The sequence below is a fragment of the Myotis davidii genome, unplaced genomic scaffold, assembly GCF_000327345.1.
Source record: "Myotis davidii unplaced genomic scaffold, ASM32734v1 scaffold53, whole genome shotgun sequence".
Taxonomy (NCBI): Eukaryota; Metazoa; Chordata; class Mammalia; order Chiroptera; family Vespertilionidae; genus Myotis; species Myotis davidii.
Window position 1 is genome coordinate 6,092,367 of NW_006286140.1, and position 21,477 is coordinate 6,113,843.

General features: G+C 37.1%; 2 protein-coding genes across 9 annotated transcripts in view; one reads left to right on the forward strand and one right to left on the reverse strand.

Moving 5' to 3' along the window:
• Positions 1–15,178, forward strand: part of DEK (DEK proto-oncogene) — a 35,721-nt gene extending 20,543 nt beyond the window's left edge. For 2 of the 8 annotated variants that reach the window (XM_015559750.1, XM_015559743.1), the window contains exons 7-10: positions 7,989–8,124; positions 8,443–8,591; positions 12,982–13,050; positions 13,217–13,442. In XM_015559750.1, the coding sequence (XP_015415236.1) occupies positions 7,989–8,124; positions 8,443–8,591; positions 12,982–13,050; positions 13,217–13,267 (405 nt within the window). In that variant the 3' untranslated portion in view covers positions 13,268–13,442. The other 6 variants (XM_015559745.1, XM_015559744.1, XM_015559746.1 and 3 more) reach the window with 6 other exon arrangements.
• Positions 15,179–16,271: 1,093 nt separating this feature from the next.
• The window catches only part of KDM1B (lysine (K)-specific demethylase 1B), a 51,820-nt gene continuing 46,614 nt past the window's right edge, over positions 16,272–21,477 (reverse strand). Inside the window, 1 exon segment of the mRNA XM_006757278.2 lies at positions 16,272–18,149. Coding sequence (XP_006757341.1) covers positions 18,066–18,149 — 84 coding nt within the window. The 3' untranslated portion in view covers positions 16,272–18,065.

The following is a 21,477-nucleotide window of genomic DNA, read 5'->3' on the forward strand; positions in this document are numbered from 1 at the left end:
GCGGAGCGACCCCCCCCCCCCCCCCCCCCCGCACAAATTTTTGTGCACCGGGCCTCTAGTATGATTATAAAATGGTGGTTTTACCTTTAGGCATTGTTTCTCTGTTCTAGGTAAGAAAGAACAAAGAGCTTTCTTCTAGTGATTTTGGCTCCCCACTCCCCCTGAAGGGATTCCTTTTACTAGAGATCTCCATGTATATCGAATTGGCCACAACTTTTATATGTGGCCACCTCTAGGTGAAAGGAAAGCTATGAGATCCAAGTGTTACTTTCCTGCTTCTATAGGAGGAAGGCTGAGTGTGACGGGGTGGCGCCCCAACTCCCCAATCGGCCCTGCTCTGAGCCCTACCAGGGGCTGCACCTAGGGATTGGGCCTGTCCTCTGCCACCCGGGAGGAGGCCTAAGCCAGCAGGTCGTTATCTCCCGAGGGGTCCCAGACTTCTACAATGTTTGCCAAATAAGAGAAACTTTGCATTATAATTTCTGGTAAACATATATTTGGACAATTTGAAAAAAATACTTGGAAGTTGGTGAGGGTGAATGTGAAAGTTTTGTTAGTCCTTAATTATGTTCTAAAAAAAGACACAAGAATTGCCTGGGCCTGTCGCTTAGGTGGTTGAGCATCGTCCTGTGCCCCAAATGTTGCCAGTTGGATTGCCAGTTGGGGCACATACCTGGGTTGCAGGTTTAATCCCCAGTTGGTTCATGCATAGAAGGCAACCCAAATGACATTTCTCTCTTTCTCCCTTCCTCTCTCTAAGCTTGTCCTCAGGTGAGGATTAAAAAAACAAAACAGAATTCCCACGTCTCATAATTTGATGAGAGGGATTACAAAACCTTATAAATTATTAAACCTTTCGTTGGAAGGCAAAGTTGAATAATCACCATAATAAAGTCTATTTAGACTTAAGCTTGTTTTTATAATCTTTTGTGAAATATAACAAGACTTGCACTTTCTTTACACTTGGCACTTGAGCTTTCTCAGCCAAGTTGTTTTAAGAATAGTGTATTTTAAGCTAATTTTAATTTTATTCATCTGTTCACCCAGTACAACCTTTCTGCTGTGAGGACAGGATTCTGGCTCTGTGACAGGCGTCTTTTTTGGAGACCCTTCTTCAAAGAGCCCTGCTGCCTATAAAAGATAGGTAAGCCTTCTCTCCCAAGATTTTTTTTTTTTTTTGCCTTCCTTCAAAAAGTGCTCATGTCGTTCCTCTGATTTTATACCTTCACGGTTCTCAGAGGCATGGAAAACCCCTTCAAATTTTTTTAAAATTATATTATTAATTAATCTCTTAAAAATGTAGATTATAGTACATTGTACTATCTAAAATTAATGGCAGCTGTTAGTTCTTACCTGTTTTTTTTTTTGAGCACTTCAAAAATACCTACAATACTGGATGGTCCTGATTGAATCTCTCATAGCATATTCAAAAATAGCAAGCCAGGATCTTAAAAATAAATCCACGACAATTTGGAAACTAACCTTTCCTTCTTTTTGTTTTAAACTTAACTATTTTTTCCCATACATTTTGTTCAAAGACCAAAGTTTGGGGAATATGCTAAGTGCTGTTGGCGTTACAGAAGATACTTTCTACCCAAAATATAGTTTGAGTGATATCTAATATAGAATTTCAGAAAATTATCGGTTGATGAGGGGAAGATTTGGGGAGAAATGGAAGTACCAGTTGAAATTCACCTTGGGAATAGAAAGTTCGACATGTGAACAAAGATGGGGAGCAAGAAAGTACAGGGTACCTTTGACAAACACTTGCTTATGGTTAAGTGCTGTGTCCAGAGTAAAGCAATGAGGTGAAGCTAGAGTAATGTAGGTTGAACGCAGACCAAGAACCCATGAGGTTGGGCATTGTGTAAATAATAAGACCTTTGGGGATAGATTCATCCTTCTCATCCATTCAAAGCAATTGTTTTTTTTTCTACCTGAGCTCTTCGCTCTGTGGGGAAAAAGAGGGACATGGCCTCTGATTTCCAGGAACTGGCAGTCTACCCATGGAGAAGTACCACTTGTTCAATAAGCATTTATTGGTACATTCAAGGAGGAGAAACTATTGGGTCATGTACTTTCAGGTCTTGCATCTCATTTAGCCTTGACTCCATGAGAGAGGAGTGCATATCCTCCCATTTGTACTTTGAGAATACAATAAATACATAATGATTTTTTAAAATGCCTTCTCTGTATTACTCTTTCCAGAGCTGCTAATTCATGTAATTTTGTCTTCAGAATTTTCTGTGTAGAACTAGTGATTTAGATTCAAATTCGACTTGAAGCAATGGCTTTGGAAAGTTAATATGAGTATAAATCTACTTTTGCTTATAAGAACTTAAAAGTAAAAGCTATTGACATAAACTTTATAATGAGAAATTATCCTATTGATTGCTTCATCTGATTCCTGCTCTTTGCTTATATATATCTTCAGTAATTCATAAGCTAAACCAGGAGTTGGTAAACAGAGGTCTGTCCACCAGATTCACCTTGTGGCCTATTTTTGTATAGACTGCAAACTGAGAACGGTTTTTCCACTTTTAAAATATTTGTAAAAACAAATGAAGTGAGTCAGTTGTGGGGCTTTTTAAAATATACAGGTGCCAAGGCCCCACCCATGATGATTTAATACGCCTTTTTTTCCCCTCTTAAATGTACACTAGGTAAGTTGTGCCAGAAGGCAATGCTATTAAAAACCAAGTTTGCTAATTGCTTTTAATAGAAAAACATGTTTATCTTAGCAAGCAGAGTGAACTAATGAAACATAACCTCGGGGTTGGAATATATCTTTAAAGGTTATCTAGTCTCCACAGATATTTTCCCATCTCAATTTTCAAAATAATTACATAGTAACTACTAAGTGCCACTTTTAAGCAATACTCTGGAAATCAAGAAATAAGACAGGGTCTCTACCTTCCGTAGTTCAATTTAGTTGGTCGGAGGGAGGAGGTCATGGATTGAAGAGAAAAGTACAGTAGAATATAACTTAGCTAAAAAGAGCTGTGGACAAGGTAATGTAGAAGCTCAGAAGATAGGGAGTATTTGCCTCTTTCTAGGGCCATGGGAGCAAAGATCCAAATAGGGAAACTTCATAGGTGGTTAACAGTTTGAGATGAACCTTGAAGGATAAGCAGGAGAGGTTGGCATAGCAAAAGAAAGGCATTTGGAGAACACTACTTATATAAAATTGTATTACACCCATTTTAGCTTTAAAAAATGTTTTTAGAAGAAAGCATCTAGGGGGCCCCTACAGGGTTTAGGGGTAAACTCAAAGACAGCCCTAATACAGAGTTTGGTGTTTCTTTGTTGCCGTTCTGTATTATCTGCCAACAATTTTTATTCTTTGTCATCATTAGTAATTTTGTGTGTAATGGGAAAAAATTTAAGTTTAACAATATGATGAATAGGTTATGGTATCACTGGCTTACTCCTATAATTTAGTAGTTTCAACTCTGGCTTAAAGAAATATGTAAGTAGGTTAGTCATTTCTATATGCAGCTAATATGGTAGGCGGCACACTGGACTTAATCAAAGGTCTTGGTTCTTAATAGCTCTAAGACATTAACTCACATATATACGTGCCCTTGACCAGGAATTGAACCCAAAACCCTCTGATGGTCTGGCACTCTAACCACTGAGGCAACATGGCCACAGCACCTTTTAATTATATTTTTAACCACATCCTGGGTTCAGAGTAAACCTTGACCCTGTGAATGATACAGAAGTGAACATGACAAGAAATATTTAAATGGCTACTTTATGCCAAACACTTGTAGTTGCTAGGGACACAGAGGACTAAATAGATCAGTGATGGTGAACCTATGACACGCGTGTCAGAGATGATGCGAACTCATTTTTTTGGTTGATTTTTCTTTGTTAAATGGCATTTAAAAATATAAAATAAATATCAAAAATATGTCTTTGTTTTACTATGGTTGCAAATATAAAAAAATTTCTATATGTGACATGGCACCAGAGTTAAGTTAGGGTTTTTCAAAATGCTGACACACTGAGCTCAAAAGGTTCACCATCACTGAAATAGATAGATGGATGTCTGTTATGAAGGAGATTGTCAGATCTATCCTTAAACTAGTAGTGGGGAAACTATGTAAATAACTGCAGTTTAATAAAAATGTATATATTAAATGCTTATTTTTTTTTGCTGCCTTATGTGTATTTATGTATTTGATCCTCACAGAAATTCTACACCGTGGCCATAGGTCATCAAATCTACAGTGCCTATAAGGCATCATTTTAATGTAAATTATAAAATGTACCCCAATATCAGAGATACACAAATGTGGAAAAGAGTGTTACATTTAGCCTTTTCTGGTATTACCTTTATTTTACAGATGAGGAAACAGTTACAGGGAAGGAAGGGTTATTTGCCTGAGAATGCAGAATTAGTCACTGGTGGAGTCAGGACCTGAACCAGGAAGCTTAGCTCTAAAACCTGTGTTCTTATTCACTGCTTCACAATCCTTCCATGAAGAAGGTATAAATGAATTACGTATAGGCCAAGTACTATGGGACTATGGATTAATCAAATGGGTGGTATTATGAAAGATTTAGAGGAAGTGATTGATTATTGAGTTGGATTTAGAACCATGAGTGCAATCTAAGTAGAGGAGGAGAAATGAAAGTAGTGGTGATTTGGAAGGTCATGCAAATTTTAAATGGGCATGGTTTAACTTTCCTTCTCAGGTCTCCCAGGGCCTCTTTCCATTACCTCCAAAATTTCAGGTTACCTATATTTGCCTTACCTGCCAAAAATTCTCTATACGGCCTATACCTAATAACTTCTCTTCAGAGTGGCTGGTGTGTTTTTTTTAAAACCTATAAGACCAAAGCACAAGATGTGAGTTAATGAGTTACTTGACTGCCTTTCAGCTTGAAATGAAACCTTAAGGTATGCATATCTACACAGTTTAGTTATTTTACTCTCTAGCTTTTGCTCTTTACCATGCTAACCTTTATCAGTCTAAAAAATGATACTTTACTGAATTCGTACCTTTAATTTGTCACAGAATAATTTGTAACTGGTTTTTGAAGATAAGTGAAATTCAATATAAATAACAATTTGGATGGTGTGTCCAGTCTTATCAGAACGTAATGAAATAAACATGATGTATCCTGGCTAGTTAATAAAAGTGTCATTGAGTCTATCTAACTGCTTTTTATTCTATGTATCTATTATATATATCTGCCTTGCTTTTATTTTTTTTAATATATTTTATTGATTTTTTACAGCGAGGAAGGGAGAGGGATAGAGAGTTAGAAACATCGATGAGAGAGGAACATCGATCAGCTGCCTCCTGCACACCCCCCACTGGGGATATGCCTGCAACCAAGGTACATGCCCTTGACTGGAATCGAACCCGGGACCCTTCGGTCTACAGGCCGACACTCTATCCACTGAGCCAAACCGGTCAGGGCTGCCTTGCCTTTAAAGAAAGCATGCATTTCAAGTTTTTGTAGGAAATTACATTTGCATAATGAAAGAATTTTACAAAAAGAAACTTAAAATAGTAATAATATCTAATATTTATTAAGTGTTTTCTATATGCAGGACACCATTAAAGTACTTTCATGTATTAATGCATTTACTGTCCATGAAACCATAATTACTATTATTTCCCTTGTTTTGTAAATGAGGAAACCAGGGCCTAGAGATGTGCTGGGGCTAGAATTTGAAACCAGGAAGCTTGCCTCCAGATCCTACACTCTTACCTATTATTTTGTACCTCTATAGTATTTTTGCAATCTGTTAATAGGTAATAGACTAATTGTCTATTTAAAAAACTGTAGAACACTATTTCTTCTAGGTGATATTAAATATAGAATGAAGCATAGTTTTAATTGTTTGTATCATAGTAATTTTATGAAGATGGTTTGATTATCCTTTATCACTGCAAATTTTAAAACTATTATTACTCCCAACCTGCAAGTTTTAAAATGGTGCCATACTGTGTGTGCCTTCAAAAATTTTAATGGCAGCCTTAAATTATCTAATTTGAGGATAAAATAATAATGTTTATAACATTGTTTCCCCTTGCTCACTCTCTCCAACCCTTTCTATAATAATAACTTAGTTTCTTGTAAAATATTTGAATGTGTTACAGGTCCAGATTTTATTACCCTCTGACTAAAGAGGGGTATTTAATAGTGATGATTTTATTCTATGTATTAAGTGCATCAACAGAACTTAGGAATTTTTAGTATTCCTTTTCAGGCCCTATTGTGGTGCTTATGAATTATGTGGATGCTTAATAAACTTAAAACTTAATTTAAGTTAATTACAGAAATTTGTGGTGAACCATTAATGACTTTCGAGCAACCCCTACTATCTAAAACACCTCTGAGAATTAGGAAATAAGTAAAAATGACTCTAAATAGCAAAAATCCATAGAAAAACTCATATACTTTACTTTTAGAAGTATGTCAGCTCCTTGACACCTCTCAAGTGCATTTTTTAGTGGTTCCCAGCTGACAGTATTACTGAGTTAATTCAAGGTGAAATTAGGCTTAAGTAAATATGTATAGTGATGGCAGTGGAGCAAGAGAAAAGATAAACACTAAAATCCAATGAATTGCACTTAGAAATTGCCTCTGAGCCTACTTAATTTTTGGAATAGGTTGCTCTATACACTTTAATTTTCCTTAAGGATAAATTCAACATAGTGTCTCTGCCCTTAAAGGAACAGATTGAATTATAATGATGATCAGAAATTGAGTGTAAAACATTTGCAGAAACATGTGATTTGCAGTATTTTTAGTATATAAAGATCAGATTTTTAAGTTATCTTGGAATATTTGCTTATATAGAATATTTATACCTTTGGAAATGTTAATTAATTGGGGAATTCATGTTTTCTAATTTCATAGACCCTGGTTGAGACAAAGTAACTGTAAACCAATATTGTCATTTTAATTTATCCACATATTCTTTGCTTTTGTCAACTATGAGTTAGTATTTAAGAAAACAGCTTCTGAAGTCAGACTTATTTGAATCTCATTGTATTAGTTATGTGACTGTGGACAAAAATAACCTCTCTGAGCTTTAGTTTCCTCATCCTATATAATAAAAGGGTAAGATGCAAATTGACCCTGACAGCAGAACGACTGGGAATGACTGGTCACTATGACACACACTGACCACCAGGGGGCAGACACTCAGTGTAGGAGCTGCCCTCTGGTGGTCATTGCGCTCCCACAGGGGAGCTCTGCTCAGCCACAAGCAAGGCTGACAGCTGCCGGCACAGCGGTGGTAGCGGGAGCCTCTCCTGTCTCCTCAGCAGTGCTAAGGATGTGCGACTGCAGCTTCGGCCTGCTCCCTGCAGGCAAGTGGACATCCAGGGCTCCCAGGCTGCCAGAGGGATGTCTGACTGCCAGCTTAGGCCCGATCCCCCCGGGGACATCCCCTGAGGTGGACATCCCCCGAGGGGTCCCAGACTGCCAGAAGGCACAGACCAGGCTGAGGGACCCACCCGAGTGCACAAATTTTTGTGCACTGGGCCTCTAGTATATTCATAAATAGTTACTTAGCAGCTACTGTGCACCATGCACTATTTTAGGAGTGAGGGGATACATAGATGAACACGATGGTCAAAACAATCCCTGTCCTTATGGAATTTACATATGAATTGGGAGAGACTGACAGTAAATAACGGCATATTAATAGTACCTGTAGTAGAGTTTTTCAGGATCATGTGAGGTAATTAATGCACATAAAGTTTTCTATCTAATGTGGAATAAATGTGGGCATCTATCATGTTTAGTGTTTGATTCTTGACTTCACATGACTAGTCTTATTTGGCATAAAATTAAATTTATTAGGCATATTAGTCATCTCAAACATTAACTAGTAATACTTTATTATTGGTGATACTGAAAACATTAATTTTCTCTAATGTTGATGGGTAAAGAGGAGTAGAGAGAGATGACATTTAATCTCATCAATGTGTATACTTTGCTTTCCTTTACAACAGCCACCAAAAAAGACATCTAAAAAAGAAAAACCTAAACAGAAAGCCACTTCTAAAAGTAAAAAATCTGTAAAGAATGCTAATGTGAAAAAGGCAGATAGCAGCACCACCAAGAAGAATCAAAACAGTTCCAAAAAAGGTATGTTAGAAATTATACATATTCAGCAACTTTAAAGATATAACATACATGCTGTAACGTACTTTGTAAGTGTTTAGAAAATAGTTAAACTCAGAACTTTGGGGGGGGAAGTAGTACACCAGTTTTTTATCGTTTATAATTTTTCAAAATTGACATTTGTATGTTTTATAGGTAATTTATAGAGGTGATTTATATCTTTTTAAATCTAGGATCCCTTTGAGAATCTGATGACTGCTTATAGAATTTTTCCCAATATATGTTGAATGGTAATTTACTATGTAAGAAAAATTTTATTCACATGTAATGTCTTACTTTTAGAAAGTGAATCTGAGGATAGTTCAGATGATGAACCTTTAATTAAAAAACTGAAGAAACCTCCTACAGATGAAGAGTTAAAGGAAACAGTAAAGAAATTATTGGCCAGTGCTAACTTGGAGGAAGTTACAATGAAACAGATTTGCAAAAAGGTAATTGAACAGGTGCTTGGATATGTTTGCTTTTATTCGAAAAATTCTTTCACCCATTATTCAGTTCGAAGCCAGATTCTTATATGCATTCATTCATTCATTGAACACATACTATGGAACTACTACATGCCAGGCACTCTGTTTACAGGTCTGGGATAACCACATTAAATAAAGTAAGTCAAAGCCTCTGCTCTTTGGAGTTGTTTCTTAAATAACAGTAGAATGTACACAGTGAATAAAGTGCTACATTCCAAACTGCATAGGAAGCTATCTTTTCCTGATCTGGAAACTTTTTATTGATGCATCTTTAGATTGTTAGTTTTACAAAGCAAAATTCCATGGCCCGCCTGATTTTCAGTCAGTGTTACTATGATAAAGAGTTGTTATAGATTAGGTACTTAGCTCAGACTTCTGTGACATTCTGATACTTCTCAGGAAATAAAATGATCAAGTCTTGAATATGATTCCATATTCTACCTCAATATTGGGGAATTTTAGAATTTGGTTTCTTACAGTAAAATGAAATTGAAATTTTGAAATGTATCAATTGTGAAATATTCTATGCCTTCTAAAGTCATTTATCATTTTTTAATTTATTCGTTCAGTACTCACTGAGTCTCTACTACATATCAAGGCCTGGGATAAATGTTAGAGCTCGAGAAGACATTACTTTGCTTTAGGGAGATATTACTTTCAAGTCCAATGGAATTGAAAAACATCTGTTTTGGTAATTAGAGTACAACTAGAGGCCCAATGCACAAAATTCGTGCAAGGGGCTCGGCCCTCGCAGCTGCAACGGCTTCCCTCAGCCCTTGCAGCCCCGGCTTCCTCCGGAAGGTCGTTTGGCTGCCTGGTCTAATTAGCATATTACATTTTTATTATTATAGATGTTTGAGGGTTCTGTTGGAAGAGTGAAAAAGGTGCTACAGCACTATCCAACTTGGGATTGAGAGGGAGGGGGTTGTGGAAATCTGGAAAAGCACCTTGGAAGAGATCTTGGAGGATTAGCTGTCCCATACAGTTGAGGAACATTGACACATTCACAAAATGTGACAAATAATGACTGAAGAATAGTGATTAGTTTAATTTGTCTGAAGACTAGAGTTGGAAGTAAGTCACAGGTTAGAAAATACTAGTTTTTCAGTTCCTAAGTATGCCATGTTACAGAGTTTGGTTTTCTTCCTGGAACTAATAGGGAATTGGGAGGTTGGATAGGTTATTGAGAGCTATTTGGGAGGGTCGTAACTCAATCAGGTTTTATTTTTTAATAGTCATCCCAGACACATCAAGGACAGACTGGTGAAAATAACATGAGAGACAAGAAACCCAGTTCATGTCATAGTCAAAGTTACTGGGTTGGCACAATCCAAGTCAGATATCAATTAGCCTGGTCAAAAGTAGGATAAGAATTGGGTGCGTTAGGGAACAGAATAAAAGGTATACTTTCTGAGAAAAGATGAGTTTTGTTCTAGACATTTTAAGATGGGGGTGCTTAGAACATTAAAGTGAGAGAAATTCTGAACATTGTAGTTCTCCAAATTAGGAGAGAAACCTAGTCTAGGATATTGCTGCGAGTTAAAGCCAGAAATATAGATCAGCTGCCCACGGAAGAAGACGAAGGGTGAGAAACGCAAAGGACAGAGTCCTGGAGAGGTAATTTCCACATACAAGAAACTATAGAGTAGTAGTAGAGGCAAGGCCGGAGAGTGGTGCTATGAAAGCCAAGAGGAAACATTTTCAAGGGCGAGGAGTAGTGTCAGTTAAGAAAAAGGAGTCAGCTTACATGGGGCATTGGGTATGGAAAAGCAAACATGTCCTTCAAACAAACGAAAACATGCATAGCCTTCCCTAAACTAATGAGGAAGATAGAAATTAAAAGGGAATAATTTTGTTTATTAGCTTGACAAAATATTTATGAAAAATAAAAGTTTTCATGGTTGGCAAGGATAAAGGTAAACATTTTCTCATGCTTTAAGATGTAAACGCTTTGGAGAACAATTAGGTAATATCTTAAAATTTAAATTGCAAATACCCTTTAACCTAGCAATTCCATTTCTAGGTGTCTATCCTAAAGATATAGTCACACCTGCACAAAATGATTACAGTAATGTTCAACATGTCTGATACTGAAAAGTCAGAAACCACGTAAATGGTCTTCCATAGGGAAATTACTAAATTGGTAACCACATCCATATTTTTGGAATACTTTGTAGCAGTTGAAAAGAACATGGAAAAATTTTTCAGGTATTGTCAACGTTTTAAAACATAGAATACTATCCCATTTATCTAAATGCAGAAAGACTATATTGCCATTGTGTACATTTGTGTATAAACTCATTTTTCAAGGAAGATCTGGAAGAATACACAGCAAACTGATAACTGGTTTCCTCTGAGGAGAGGGGGGATGAGGGCAGAGTAGAGGGAAACTAGTTTTGTCCCTTTGAATGTTTGTTTTTTGAGTACATTCATGTAATTTTAAACAGGGATCATTACTATGGAGAGGTCAAGTGAGGAGGACTTGAGGGTTTTTTGGACTGGACAATTAGGAGATAATTGTTCACATAAGAGCAATTTAAATGGGCGGTAAATGAATAATGAGGAAAGTGAATGAATTTAAGCTTCTGTTTGAAGCAGCTTGCCTAAGGAGGGAAATAGATGAGGGAAGTGGATGCAAGTTAGTAAAATACTAAAGTCAGAGAAAGTGCAAGCATGTGTTAGGCTGCTGGGAATGAAGCAGCTGAAGACTCAGGAGAGGAGGGATGGCTGTCTGCAGAGGGACAGGAAATGGGGAGTTGAACCTAGACACGGATAAACTGGAGGGGAAGAGGTAAAAAAAATGGGAGAAAGTTGAAAAATTTGTAATACTACTTGGCTGAGAACAGGAATGTGGGACACTTGTGTAAGTGGATGAAATTGCCATTGACAGGAGGAATGAAAGGAACTGCTTAGAAATACGTGGGATTGCTGGGGAGGCTCTGACATTGAATACCATGGACTTAATAGTAAAACAGGATCAGTCTTCAAAGTGGTTACATGTTCCCACAGCAATCTTTTCTCTGGGCCTAACCATAGAAAAGTTGGTAGACCAGTTCAGGTTTGGAGGTTTGTAGAGAATGAACAAAAGACAGGAGTGTAAATGATTGACTGTATTTTCAGGGATTGGCAAACTAGCTTGTAGGCCAATTCTATCTTACTGTTTTTGTATTGTAACCCAGCCATGCCCATTCATTTAAGTATTATTGCCTATGGCAGCTTTCACGCTGCAATGACATAGCTCAGCAGTTCTCAACCTGTGGGTCACAACCCCTTTGGGGGTTGAACGACCCTTTCACAGGGGTCGCCAAAATACATCCTGCATATCAGATATTTACATTACGATTCATAACAGTAGCAAAAATACAGTTATGAAGCAGCAACGAAAATAATTTTATGGTTGGGGGTCACCACAACATGAGAAACTGTATTAGAAGGTCGCAGCATTAGGAAGGTTGAGAACCACTGACATAGTTGATGTGACAGAAAATGTATTGCTGGAAAAGCTGAAAAAATTTATGAAATGGTCCTTTAAAGAAAAGTGTGCTGACCTTGAACTACACCACAGGAGTGAAGCTGGCAGGGTGCATATGGAGTCAGGACTAGAAGTCATTGTAAAGTCAAGCAGCAGGTATCCTATATAATAAAAGGCCAGTGACCATAACAGTGTAATAACCAGAAGGACCGATTGACCAGTCGCTATGAGGTGCATTGACCACCTCTCGGTCCCTCCCCGCTGGCCCGCAGGCTCTGATCGCCTGATGGCAAATGGGTAACGGGGTTGGGCAGCGGCGGGGCATGACTGGGGACTGGCCAGTGGGCAGAAAATGGCCCTGATCACAGGCTAGGCCTAGGGACCCTACCCGCACACGATTTCGTGCACTGGGCCTCTAGTCAGGTTGTTAAAAGGGAAATTTAGAGTAAGATTTTAGGAGTAGAGGACTCCTAAGACCCGCCGGGTCTGAGTGATTCAGCTTTGAGGAGGGGATTGCACAATGAGTAAAGTACACTAGGGTTCAAGTTGAATTATAAGTAATTGGATGATATAACAAAAGAAAATGAGAATATCTCTGAAGAATATCTGACCTGCCAAAATAAAGAATTCAGTTCTACCTAGATGTTTTCCTTGCCTATGTTTATTGTTAATGCAACTGCTATTTCCAGTTTAAAACAGAGTCCTTGCATGCTACTTTATTTTTTCTATACAGAGTATTATTAAAACTCATTTGCAAGGGAATTCTCTAGTGAACCAGAGTACTATTAGAACATACATGCAGCTATTTATATATACATTTCATTTTTGTCCAAAGATAGAGCATTATTGGATTTTTAACATAGTTTTTCCTTTTCACTACAGGTATATGAAAATTACCCTGCTTATGATTTAACTGAAAGAAAAGGTTTCATAAAAACAACTGTTAAAGAGGTAAATATATTCACAGTTTCTAACTTTGATCATTTGGGACATAAGAGACAAAGAAATGTATATCAGAATTGCATATTTTTCAAACTATCTGACTCAATAACACATTTGATCCTCAAATTGCCTCAAAATAGATGGGGAAAGATATTTCTTTTTATTCCCATTTTAGAGCTTAAAAAATAAAGCCTGCACATTAGTGACAACACCTGACCTTGGATGAGAACGATACAGGTTCTGTCTACTGGGCATCTCAGAGCACTCACACAACTACTTGAGCACATGTTTCTGTCCACCAGTCAAAGGCAGGAGAAAACCAACAATAGCTATAGTTTATATGGATCCCAACTGATTTCCCAAGGTCACAATAGTAAAATAAAGTTTAAAAATGAAATAAAGTTTTATGCCTCATGTATACCTAATATTGTATGTTTGGTATGGGAAAATAATGTTTCTCTTTTCATTACAGCTAATTTCTTGAGATAGAGGACAGAGACAGATGGCTTGTTCCATGGATTTAAAGATTTCATTTATACCATTATACCAGCAAAGAGAATGTATTTCCTTTTCTAAATCCTTGCAAGCATTGTGTTGGTAGAATTTACTGCTGACTTTTTTATCTTGGGTGTTAACGTAAATTTGCATTTGCCATTTTTTAAATATAAAGAGCTAATTTCTTGAGATAGAGGACAGAGACAGATGGCTTGTTCCATGGATTTAAAGATTTCATTTATACCATTATACCAGCAAAGAGAATGTATTTCCTTTTCTAAATCCTTGCAAGCATTGTGTTGGTAGAATTTACTGCTGACTTTTTTATCTTGGGTGTTAACGTAAATTTGCATTTGCCATTTTTTAAATTGCATTTCTATGCAGTTTTTAGTTTAAAATTTTGCATGGCAGTAATTGTTCCTTGCTTTTATAGTTGCATTTTGTACATTTTGGATTTCTTTATATAAGGTCATAGATTCTTAAACTGTTATAGTTTTTAGTGCAGTTAATATTAGCTTAAGACATTTTTAATTGACTAGGACAGAAACTATTATAACTGGCATTTATACATGCAGAAACCAATGCAGTATTTAGTATATGACATATTTTGAATACAGCACATTTGTCGGTGTAAAAACTCAATGGCAGTGTGTTCATCATATTAAGAATGTACAAGCTTTAGCTGTCCAGATGACTAAATTGGAACTTTTCTCCTGCATGTATAGATATGTCAATTTGTCAGCATGATGAAAGTGACAGATGTTATTTTTGTATTTTCAAAAACAAATTGGTTGTATATAGTTTTTTTATTTCTTTTGTGAGATCAATTTTTAAACCCATATAGATAGGTATCTTTACCGTTATAAACTCAAATGTCAGTGTTCAGCCAGATGGTAGTACAGAGCAGTGGAAGTCAGAATTCAGTAAAGAAAACACTGAAGGACACGAACAGATAGTTCTCTACTTTGAAAGTGTCATCGATTTGTAGTTTTAGTTTCAATTCTGCAACCATTGTCTGTAGACACATTTTCTATTAAGGATAGACCAAATCAACAGAACTTCAAAAATTTAGGGAAAATTGGGATTAAGTCCAAGAACATTTGGCTTATAATAAATGACTGATTTTTTATTAACTGCTTTTGCCCATAAAAAATGCTGATATTTACAGGAAACCAGGACCTTTATAATTATGACAAAAAGTACAAGGTGTAATGCCAGAATTGTGTAGGCAGTAGTATCTCTGACAAAGTATTTCTCAAAAATGGTAAGACTTATTTTTAACATTAAAGAAATTTAATGTGTCTGTAGTATTAGAACTATTGGGTTTTAAATTTTGCCTAATCAGGATTCTAGGTGATTCAACATATGGGCCACCCCTGAATGAAACTAATTTGTCTTTTAAATTGACTGTTTTAATCAGTTTATTAATTAATTTCTGAATTTTAAAACATGCTGCTTGAGAGAATTAGGCCTTTTGATAAACCAGTTGAGTATTTAAAATAAAAATATCTTTGCATCATGGAACAGAAATATGTAAACATCTATTGTTAACAGGTGTTTTCACAATTTTGATTTGTTTCTTGATAAAGTTGTTAAGATGTTAGGAAAAGATACACTTAATAAACGAATGAAATAAACTAAGTCCTACGAATTGGCCTTTGATTTTAAATATAATTTGTTCCTAAAAGCCTAAGCTACCATCACGACCGAACAGGCTGTGTGGGGTGACCAGGCTGGCAGGGGGGTTAGTGAGGGATGACCAAACCACTGAGCAGCAGGCTGCAAAATGGTGGCGCCCACACCCTCAAAGATCGCGGCGCCCACAGCCACAAGATGGCCAGCAGGGGAGGGTAGTTAGGGGTGACCAGGCTGGCAGGAGGGTGCAGGCTGGGCTGAGAGACAAACCTCACCCCCCACCCCCCCCCCCCCCCGTGCATGAATTTTGTGCACCAGCTCTCTAGTTGTCAATAAAAGTAATGAACAATGATTTTGTCTCTCACATTTGATAACTTAGAGGTTTTTATAGCATTTACCCACTATATGAGAATTTCAGAACATGGGTGTTTAAATGGACTTAGCCCTGGAGGCAAGTAATGAGGATTTTAAAAAGTATATACATTTACCATACTTAATATTAAGTAGGTTTTTCCTTTGTAGCACAAGTTTAAGCGCCTAGAGACTAAAGTAATAATTTACTGTGAGACATTTCAAATGTAAAATATTTTGCATTTATCACTTAAATTATAGCCTATGTAATTTAGAGTGTTGTGCAGTGATTAACTAAGTACACTACAAAGAAATCACCTGGGAAAACCAGAAATGATTTACAAAAGTAAGTTGATCGCCCTAACTGGTTTGGCTCAGTGGATAGAGCGTCAGCCTGCGGACTGAAAGGTCCCAGGTACGATTCTGGTCAAGGGCATGTACCTTGCTTGCGGGCACATCCCCAGTGGGGGGTGTGCGGGAGGCGGCTGATCGATGTTTCTAACTCTCTATCCCTCTCCCTTCCTCTCTGTAAAAAATCAATAAAATATATTTTTAAAAAAAGTAAGTTGATCAAGGTTAATAGTTGTTTACTTTATGACCATTTAATTGAAGGGATATAGAGTAATACCTATGATCTAAAAGGTCTAAACAGGGTTTGGAGGTGAAGGGATTGAGTTGGTGGGTGTAAAGTTCGGGATGAAAATGTAACTATTTAATAAAGTGTGTTTTCATTACTACAATGCAAAGTGTATTTGAAAAAGTCTAGTTTTTATTAGTTTTACACAACAAGCTGTTCACAATCTGCAGTTAAAACATATTCACAGCTACTCAATTACAAAATCTTCAGAACAATGAAAAACATTCAGAGTAACTCAAGAATTTAAAGGAAAGTACCTTAAAGAACAAAACGTCAGATGTAGACACCTGAGACAAGAAATGAGGATTTTTTTTATATACATTTACCATACTTTATTACGTAGGTTTTTCCTTTATAGCACAAGTTTAAGTGCCCAGAGACTAAAGTAATAATTTACTGTGAACCATTTCAAACGTAAAATATTTTGCATTTATCACTTAACACATGCTATTCTTTAAATGTTTAACTTTAAAGCAGAACACTCCCCAAATGGTACCGAGTCTCATCAGATAAATATCAACATTTCCCTGTGTTAACATAGAAACTAATATCCTTTATTTTTCTTTGAATTGTATCATACTTTGATGGGAGTGGAAGTGTGTCTGAGTTCACCAAAGATACCATACATTCTTTGCATATGATACTTTGTATTTATAAGATGACTCTAAATTTTAAAAATACCTAATATTTTGAAAAGTGGCTTTAAATTTGAGTCCTTTTTTTTAAAGCAGACCAATATAATTGAAAAACCTGTTCAGAGACTTTAAAACTAAAGAACTTGTTATCCATGATTTTACCTGTAAACTGAAATTTCTTGGCAAGTTAAGCATCCTTTAGACCCTGAAACCAATGTCTATTTTTAATGACATTTTTTTTGGTCATGAGTGAAAAAAGGAGAAAGGAAGTATTTGCCATGTTCTCAGGCTCTTACAATATGGCTTATAAAATATGTAATATTTACCAGGACTTCACATTTTCCTGCAGTTTTCCAGTGGACCTGCCTATGGAATACTGAAAACATAATTCTATAAAAAAGACAGTGTGAAGAGGCTATTATTCTGACAAGATATTTTTGCTAGTAGTTGCCAAAATTAAGGCTATTTAAAGTGTGCCATCTGCCCAAACTTGGCTCAAAGAAAAATAGCCCTATAGTTAATGTCTAGTATGAAGACCACACTATCTCTACCCCATTTTCAATGGTACAAACCTGGTACTGCTTAAGAATGGAAAATTTTGCTCTTTTGCCAATGAGTGCACAAATCTAAAATCTTTATCACAAAAGATACCTGAATTTAAATTTCTTTTGAAAACCCAATGGGAAGTATAATATAAAGTAGTCTAGAAGCTTCATTACTTTTGAAGAGTTTGTGCTGTATCCAAAAAGGAAAGATTTCTATCTAAATTTTAACTGAAAGCTCAATATTGGAGCTATACAAAAATCTTAAGGCTCATTGGCAAAGGTAGTGATAAGTTGTCATAGAAGAAAAATACATGGCTCTATTTTTTTTTAATGATTTCTGCTTGATTTCTAAATTTGTGAAAACTGATCAGCTAAACAAAAAGTCAAATTTAAGGGACTCTCCAACCATGGAAGAATCATATCCAAAGAATGAAAGCAGATAAAAGAGGTCTTAATTTAAGTTTATATTCTACCTTTTTCTGAAATCCAGAAGATTTAGCATTAGACTTGTGGAAAATGTAATAAAATATAAGTGCTTATAAATTGGTTCTTAGGGCTAATGCTTTCAGAGTGGTGACATGGGTTTACATTATCAAACCACCTTAGAAACATTTTTAGTTTTGTTATCCAGAGAGGTTTTTGTTTGATTTTATGAAAGTGAGGTTAACGTGTTTCAAACTTTCCCATTTGAGGTACAGAAGAAAGCTGGGTCCAGACAAAATCCATTTAAAATGCCGCAATCTTGCTTGCTTCTCGAACACCACTCAAATATGCCCCTGTAACCGTTTGTGGAAAATGTCTGTTTGTTGCCTGTAAAAAATAATTGCATAATTTGAGGTCACGTATAAAGAATTCAGATGATAATCAAGTGATACAAGCTTATGCCTTCTGATCTTCTTAAAATAAAGACTAGTGCCACTCCTGTGTGCTGATGCTAACAGTACTCACCCATCTAGCACTTGACTTTTCTGGTGATCTTCCATGCCTTACCAAATGCATCCATTCTACAATGTATTCGGCCCTCCTGTGAAGTACTATCTGGCATTCAATAAGGTACTTACATATGCCAAGTACTGGAATTAAGTACAGTGAATAAGATACAGTGCTTCTCATCAGACAAGTAATCTAGCTCTTACATCAGCAATAAATGAAATAAGCACAGAAATTGAATCACACTTAATCCACAGTTGATATTTTGCTAGATTGGTGGAACAAAAGGATGGAGTTGAGGTACTCAAAGGACCAGTAAAACAGGAAGGGAAAAGTCAAAAGGTTGAGGGGCTGTCAATGGGACAACCTCACTTTCAAGGAGTTTGTAGTGGGAACAATAAGCAAACCTAGAACAGGAAAGTAGGCCTGGATAATGGCTACTTCCCCATAGAGTGAAATAGAGTGAGCAGGTCTTGAAGAGTGGATACAAAACAGATGAAGTTCGTGTGAACAACTTTAGGTTCCATGTCACCCAAATTGGCTGGGGTGAAAGAGATGTGACATGGAACCTAGAAGTGACAAAAACTCCAATAAATGGGTCACATCAGCAGAAAATTACTAGGGAGGAGAGAGTGACTGACAGAAACCAGAAAGAAATGGGTTTTATAGAAAGTACCTAGCAAAGGAAAGCAAAAAAGGTTCTACGTCCTGCTCATTAGGGCACATGAGCATAATAGGGCCATCACCTGGAAGCAGCTGACAGTGTAGCCAGGTATGCAGCTGTTACACCCTGTTCCTACAAAGTTGGCTCTTCACAGGCCAAGGACTAGACAAAGATCACTGGTTTCTAAATGATGGTCTTTTGTGATCATTTAAAAATCAGAAAAAGTAAAAATACTAACTCTATTGTAGATAAAGCTAGAGATCTTGATAATTCCAAACTATAACATACAAAGAATGAAACCAGATAAAAGAGTGCTGAGAAGTCCCTTTGCCAAGTTTGGGGGGTAGGAGAGGATGAAGTGATAACAAAAGCAAGCCAATTCACCCGAAAGAATCCTTAAAAAGTCTCAGCCACTGAGAGCACCAGGAACCATGGAGGCAGAGAGGTTGGGCATAAGTGAAAATGGAATTAAATGCTATGAAGAGCATTCTGGCCCCTCCCCAGGTTTCCCATTGCCACCTGCTATACCCCACACCCCCCAGGGTATCAGAGAGAGGGCAGAGGTAAGGTGCCAAACAAAAGGGGGATTAAGTGAAGTCTTCATGACTAAGGCTTCAGGCTCTCAGAATGCCAGGAGCTCAGCTTTCACCTACATGTTCCCACAGAAAAGCTATAGATACTGATTTGGGGATTCAGCCCCAGTTGATGAGCTTTGCTAGAGCTTTCGATTGTGTTTTTTTTTAAATGACTCAAAGCCCTGGCCAGTGGAGCTCAGTTGGGTGTTGTCCTGTGTACCAAAAGGTTGTCAGTTCAATTCCAAGGCACATACCAGGTTTGCAGGCTCAGTACCTGGTAGTGGGCATGCAGGAGGCAGCCAGTTGATGTTTTGCTTTCACGTCGATGATTCTCCTCCCTCTCTCTCTAAAATCAACAAAAAATATTTTTTAAATATATTTTATTGATTTTTTTACAGAGAGGAAGGGAGAGAGATAGTCAGAAACATCGATGAGAGAGAAACATCGATCAGCCGCCCAGTGGGGGATGTGCAGGTACATGCCCTTGACCGGAATCGAACCTGGGACCTTTTAGTCTGCAGGCCGACGCTCTATCCACTGAGCCAAACCGGTTTCGGCACCAAAAAATATTTTTTAAAAATAAAATGCCTCACTGAAATCTGAGCAAGGAATGGCTATTTGGACATGTGGGAGGCACCAGCTAAAGGAGATAAGAAGGAACTCGGAGGAGTCATGCAAGGAACAAGTTAGAAGAAACTACCACAAAGGAATAATCTGAGAACAAAAAGTGCTCATAGATGCCAAAATTTTAAGTGTAAAGACTGGATGACAAATATCCCCATCACAAAAGTAAAATAAAAAGACAGATGAATAATAGCAAAGAAAATAAACATAGGAGTTCTAATATATGTAACAGAAGGTCAGAAATAAAGAAAATAATCAAAAGTAAAATCTAGGGCTGAAGGACATGAGTTTCTAGATGCAAGGAGCCCAAAAAATGCATAGAAAGGACTGGAAATCAGAACAGCAGATAATTTCTCAGCAGAAGTAAAACAAGAAAGATCGCTCACATTAGGATAGTTGTCAAAAAAACGAAGTGGTATTGAGGATGTGCAGAAACTTGAACTCCTGTGCCCTGTTGGTGCGAGTGTAAAACAGTTGCTGTGGAAAACTACAGTGGTTCTAAAACTTAAAAATAGAATTAGTATATGATCCAGCAATGAATGCCTCTTCTGGGTAAATATCCAAAAGAACTGAAAGGTTCTTTTTTTTAGAACTGAAAGGTTGTTGAAGATATATCTGTATACCATGTTCACAGCAGCATTGTTCATAAGAGAATTTTTTTAAAAAAAGGTGGAAGAAACTCAAATGTGCATGACAGATTAATGGGAAAAAAATGTGATATGTACATATAATGGAATATTATTTAGTCTTAAAAAGGGCATTCTGACACATGCTACAACACAGATGAACCTTAAGGACATTATGCTAAGTGAAATAAGCCAGTCACAAAAGGACAAATACTGTATGATTCCACTTATATGGTGATGTTCCTTGAAAAAATCCATAAAGCAGAAGGTGGTAGCTGCCAGGGGTTGGGGTGAGGGGCGTTGTTTAATGGGGACAGAGTTTCAGTTTTGCAGGATGAAGAAGTTCTGGATATGGATGGTGGTAAGGGTTGTATAGCAATGTGAATGTATTTAATGTCATTTAACCGTACTCTTAGTTAACTTGGTTATGTGTAGTTTATTATAGTTTTAAAAATCGACACTAATAAAAGAGAAACATGGTAATTGGCGTAAGACCGCTACCCTTCCCATTGGCTAATAAGTGAGATATGCAAATTAACTGGCAGCCAAGATGGCGGCCGGCAGCCAGGCAGCTGATGCGAACAGGGAGGCTTGCTTGCTTCAGTGACGGAGGACTCCAACGTTCCCCGCCTGACTTGCGGCCTCTCAGCTGCAACTCTAAGCAACTATGTTGCGAATAAAGAAGCTAAAAAAAAACCCAGAAACCTGCTTTACTCAGA